This window comes from Apium graveolens, chromosome 6 (genome assembly GCF_009905375.1).
Source record: "Apium graveolens cultivar Ventura chromosome 6, ASM990537v1, whole genome shotgun sequence".
NCBI lineage: Eukaryota > Viridiplantae > Streptophyta > Magnoliopsida > Apiales > Apiaceae > Apium > Apium graveolens.
The window spans coordinates 46,602,847-46,608,123 of NC_133652.1; the positions used below are offsets into that span (position 1 = coordinate 46,602,847).

The 5,277-nt window shown below is 28.9% G+C and overlaps 1 protein-coding gene across 1 annotated transcript; it reads right to left on the reverse strand.

Moving 5' to 3' along the window:
• Positions 1-775: 775 nt before the first annotated feature.
• Positions 776-5,030, reverse strand: LOC141667947 (protein AGENET DOMAIN (AGD)-CONTAINING P1-like). The gene is made up of 2 exons (XM_074474603.1): positions 4,904-5,030; positions 776-1,602 (listed from the first exon to the last, which is right to left on the reverse strand). Exon 2 carries the CDS (start codon positions 1,590-1,592, stop codon positions 1,104-1,106), a length of 489 nt encoding a protein of 162 aa, XP_074330704.1. The 5' UTR covers positions 1,593-1,602; positions 4,904-5,030; the 3' UTR covers positions 776-1,103.
• Between the last annotated feature and the right edge of the window lie 247 nt (positions 5,031-5,277).

The following is a 5,277-nucleotide window of genomic DNA, read 5'->3' on the forward strand; positions in this document are numbered from 1 at the left end:
CAATAGGATGAGCGCTGAGGTTGTGAAAAGAGAAATGCAAGGGAAAGAGGAAGGAAATGAGAATGAAAATGTATCAGTTTTAGAAAGATTCACATCATGTCTTTAGAGTGGATAACTAAAATTTTTTCTTAAATCACTCAAATAGTCGGTTTGATTTTTCTTTTTTATTTATCTAAATTAATTTATGCAATTTGTTTCTTCCGACCACACAAACCCGCATCTGAGAATTGTACAACTACGGCAGGCGTCTTATTAATCTGAGTTCTAATATGCACCACAATCAGGTCCTCGTTCAGTCATGAGTCAACCAATTAAATGGTAGCAACTGGGAGCAACCATGAAATAAACTCTTTGTAGTATGTTAAGTTATAAGATAAACATAACTTCAGATTTTAATACATGCATTTCTTGATGCAGTGAAGTTTGGAAATTAAAATTTAGGAGTAAACGGAAAACGAGAAGCAAAGAGGTAACACGAGACTCTTGCCTAATGCGTACAAGAGTTGGCATTATATGGTTCATGTGATTTTAACTTGGTTAATGAAACCGTAATGAAATCCACATGTACTGGTTTTTATCGAGGTTTTAATTTTTGTTTTTATCGACAATCCAAACATCTCTATTGATAGATAAAAAAATAGATATGAAAATAATAGAGGAGAGAGAAACTAGATCTTAGAATATTGAAGAAAGGAAGTAGAAGAACAAAAGGTACATGGATGAGATTGGGAAATTTGTTCTTCAAAATACTTGCACAAAATTTGAACTCATCTTTCTCAAGTCATCTAAGACCTGAAATCTAAATAATAAATTTTTGTTGATGGGACTTGAGGATGATAACCTTGTATCTAAGCTTCAGTATGTAACACTTTGTTAAATCTTGACATAAAAGTACAGTAGCAATATTAACACACAGAACATAAATTCAGATTTAGTCAATCAACTTACTTCATTAATAAGAACTCCAACATAATTTAACTTCAAGTACTGGTCTATTTAAAGTCATAACTAAAACTCATGAAACAAACATCTACTAATAACATACTAGATAAAACACAGTACTATCTAGACCCCAAGCTTCTAAATCTTCATGACTTCCCAGTTTAATCCTCATCTTCACCATCATTCTCTTCATCAGCTTCCTCTTCTTGGAGCGGCGGAACCCAGTTTCCTTTCACCCATTCCCTATGCAACCTCAAATCACCTCCACGGAACACAATTTCCTCCTTAGACGGCCTGAAATAAACAGTGTACCTCCCTCCCTCATGCACAGCAGTAACAACACCTTCCCACCACCCATCATTATGATACGCATCAACCTCCTCGCTCATCTTGAAACTCCTAACCCTCTCTCTTGGTGCAATTGGCCTTGCCAGGATGACATTGATACTCTCACGAAGTCGTGTTGTCCCGTCATCACTCATCAGTGTATCGTATTCGATAAAAAGCTTACGAGTCTTCTTCGTTACCGTCCGAATCACAGTACCAGAAAACCAGGATCCCCTGAAGCCTGGTTCCTCAATGTTCACTTCCACTCTTGCACCTTTCTTGAACGCCTCTCTTTCGATCACTTCCATGTTCACTTCTGCCATAATTTTTCTTCTGTATAGTACAATTTTTTTTTGTTTGTAAAGACAATATTCTACACAAAGACTTGTATAATGTTGTAGGATTTATATACACAAAGCTGCAAGGAGATGGAGAGACAGATGAAAAGGACAAAGGAGGGTGAAAATGACAAAAACATGAAAAGAAAGCCTTGTTTTTTAATTTCTTTTCTGTATTTTAGTACAGAACGTATTTATTTCTTCACTTCCAGTTTTAGCAAGCGAATCAGATCTACTGTACTACAACTGCATTGTTAGTAAAGTATAGCATGGAAGACCAAAATAACACACAAGAAGTGTGCATAAAGTAGTACATCCTCACATCTGGATGACGACCCGGCAGAAATCCACATTATTCCATCAATATTATGTTACCAATTAAAAATATTATACGAATACTGCATTCGAAAACTTGTTACTTACATGTATCATTCGGACCTACAATATTATGATGTGGAATGTAAATAATGCTAGAAACCAATATGCACAAGTAAAGTGATTCACTCTTTTTTTTTGGTATTCCCTTATGGGTCCTAATCCGTAATAATGGTGTGTTATATAAGTCATATCCAATATACTTCTTAAATCATTATTTCAAGGGCCCAGATCTAAGAATTTTTTTTTGACATTTTTGTGGAAGGGCTTTTCTCCCTTCCTCAGAGAAAAAAGTCCTTCCGCGGGTTAAAAAAATCCTTAAATCGGGGCCCTTAAAATATAGATCCGACACTCCTGGAGTAGTATGTTAGATAAAATTTACTTGACACACGATTGTCACGTAACATGACCCTTTTGTTGACCACATTTTTTATACTTTTATATAACTATTTAGATCAGACTTCAAATTAAGTTGGTCGTAGAACAAGTCCAATAATGTTTCAGTTGAAGGTTTAAATATAATATAAAATATTATGTTCTAATAACTTAGTACATATTTATCTTACTTCAACTCCAACAATATGTTTTATTATCATTATATATTTAATATTTTATTATTAAAAATTTACTTTCATCATTAAATTACAATATATAGTATAGAGAGAAAGAGAGAATGTACAATAACATATTATAAAATATAAAATAGGGGAATGCGAGAGGTGAGGATGTCTATGAAGCATCACTTGGAATGAGAGAGGTGAGGTTGTCCTAGTGATATAAGGCATCACTAGGATTATATCATTAGGAGATTGTTGGATATTTTTTTTTGGCATATACTTTAAATTTCAATTTAGGATATCATATACGACATTTTTGGACTTACTCTTAATTTTCAATCTATGTATTGCATTGTCATACTCAAAAATATTTAAAACTAATTTTTTTAACACTTTGAGTTAGAAAATTTTAGATATGAGGACTAAAGTAAAAGAATAATTTATATATTATTATATCTCTTAAAAATATTTCTATCATAGTGGCTTTAAAAGAGTGAGTTGTTTATTTGGGCTTATGAACCTAGCCAGTCCAGTGTACTGGTACGGACGAAAATATTTCAGATTCGTCCATGTTAACAAGCATGATCAATTAACATAAAAAGAAATGTTATATATCTTCCATTTATTCGCCTTATGTTTAATAGTATTTAACTCTTAAGGATTGACACATTTTATAAGATTAAATAGTGTGTAGATAAATAATATAAAAAACAAATGTAAAGTAATAAGTATATAATAAAATACACACTTCATATTTGTATGTTAGAAATGATAAATTTGTGTTATACTTTATTTATCATTTAACTTTTTTCAACTATGAAAGTAGGACATCGTGTAATACTATACCGCATAACATGAACAATGATTTAGTTTTAAATAAACCTTACTAAAAAAATTCACATGTTAATTGATACCAGTTTTTAGATATTTCTTAGGTATCCAGAACAATTTGCAGATACTTTTTTGGGTATATTACATTGCTTTACCATACATTTACTGTCTGCAATTTATATAACTTGAAATTTTAATCCTTGCACCATTTCGGTATTGCCCAATGTATTGTGTCATTTCAAAATTTGGTATAAATTTTTAAATTTTCATATATTCCGACATATTTCTTACAAAAAATTACACGTTTTTTTTGTAATAGCTTCATTCTTTTTTTTTAAAAAAGTAATAGCTCCATTCTTCTTCATACTCGACAAACTTTATTAATTTGTACTTTAATAAATAATTAACTTCTATAATGTTATCAATATTTCCTTTTTGTATTCGTTCATTGATTAATATCATTTGAAATTTTAGTTCGTGTCATCATAAATTATTCAAATATGTTTTAACAAATTAGATATATCACTTACGACCATAACATATTATTAGATTATTTTTTCGAAAATTTTTAGATTTAACTAATACGACTAATGGGTGTAACACGATAGATGATTTGCTCAACCTTCATATTTTTCTGAAAATTTTATTAGTTTTTACTATTGGTTTTTTTAATTTTGATTATTTTATATATATATCATATGAATTTTTATCAATGAATAAATAATCTATCCAAAATTTAGTATAAATGACTTGGATTGATCTTTAAAATATGTTCCATTAACAACATTTTGCTATAAGGATTGCACCAAACTTATTTATGGGGTTGAAGTTACTTTTTTCACTTTCATTAGGAAATGATCATGTGTTGTAATAATACTACTAAATATTATTTTACTAAATATGACCATAATTTAGTATAAATCACTTGAAATTGATCTTTAAGATATGTTCCATTGACAACATTTTGCTATAAGAATTACACCAAACTAATTCACAGGGTTGAAATACTTTTTTCACTTTCATTAGATAATGATCATGTGTTGTAAAAATACTACTAAATGTTATTTTACTAGAAATGACCCTAATTATATATTTTACATAGTATAAATCTTATCATAATTGTTGATTATCAATTACTATCTAAGTAAGTATCTCTATATATGTTATTAAACAATCACCCCCAAATTGCATATCATATATGTTGTATATTTTTTATATTCTTAAATCTTATCATATTTGTTTAATTATTAAATAATATCTAAATTAACATCTCAATATATGTTATTAGACAATCATGCCCCAAATGACATAATATACATATATTGACTCAAGTGGTTCAAGCATTTAATCAAACATATTGGAGACATAAACAAAAGAATCTATGATAGATATTTTACAACATCATCACAATATAACCACAAAAGAGAAACTAATCTAATGATATGTTAGTTGAATTAAGACAAATAAGGTTATGAACTCAAACTTTGAACATTTAAATGTAAAAATGAGTATAGAGAGAAAATATGTACTCACCTTTTAGTTGATGGCTTATCAAAGATAAAGGCAATAGAGAAAACTTCTTGAAGTGTTAAGTTTGTACAAGTGAGTTAATGATAAAATTTTTGGGTGTGAAGATAACTTTATTATATCATATTACCTCATTCACCTTTAAGAAAATTTGACTTTTTATTGAACAAAATTTCCAAATATTGACTTAAATTACATATATAATATTATTAAAAAAATATTGTAAAAATATAGATCACTAAAAAGTATATTTATCTATTTTAAAAATTGTTTAAGTTTAACCATTGATGAGTCAAATAAAACATGTAAACGGAAATAACATTTTAATATAATGTTTTTGAAATAAAATAGAATATTTTTCTAATTGCCCATATTAAAAA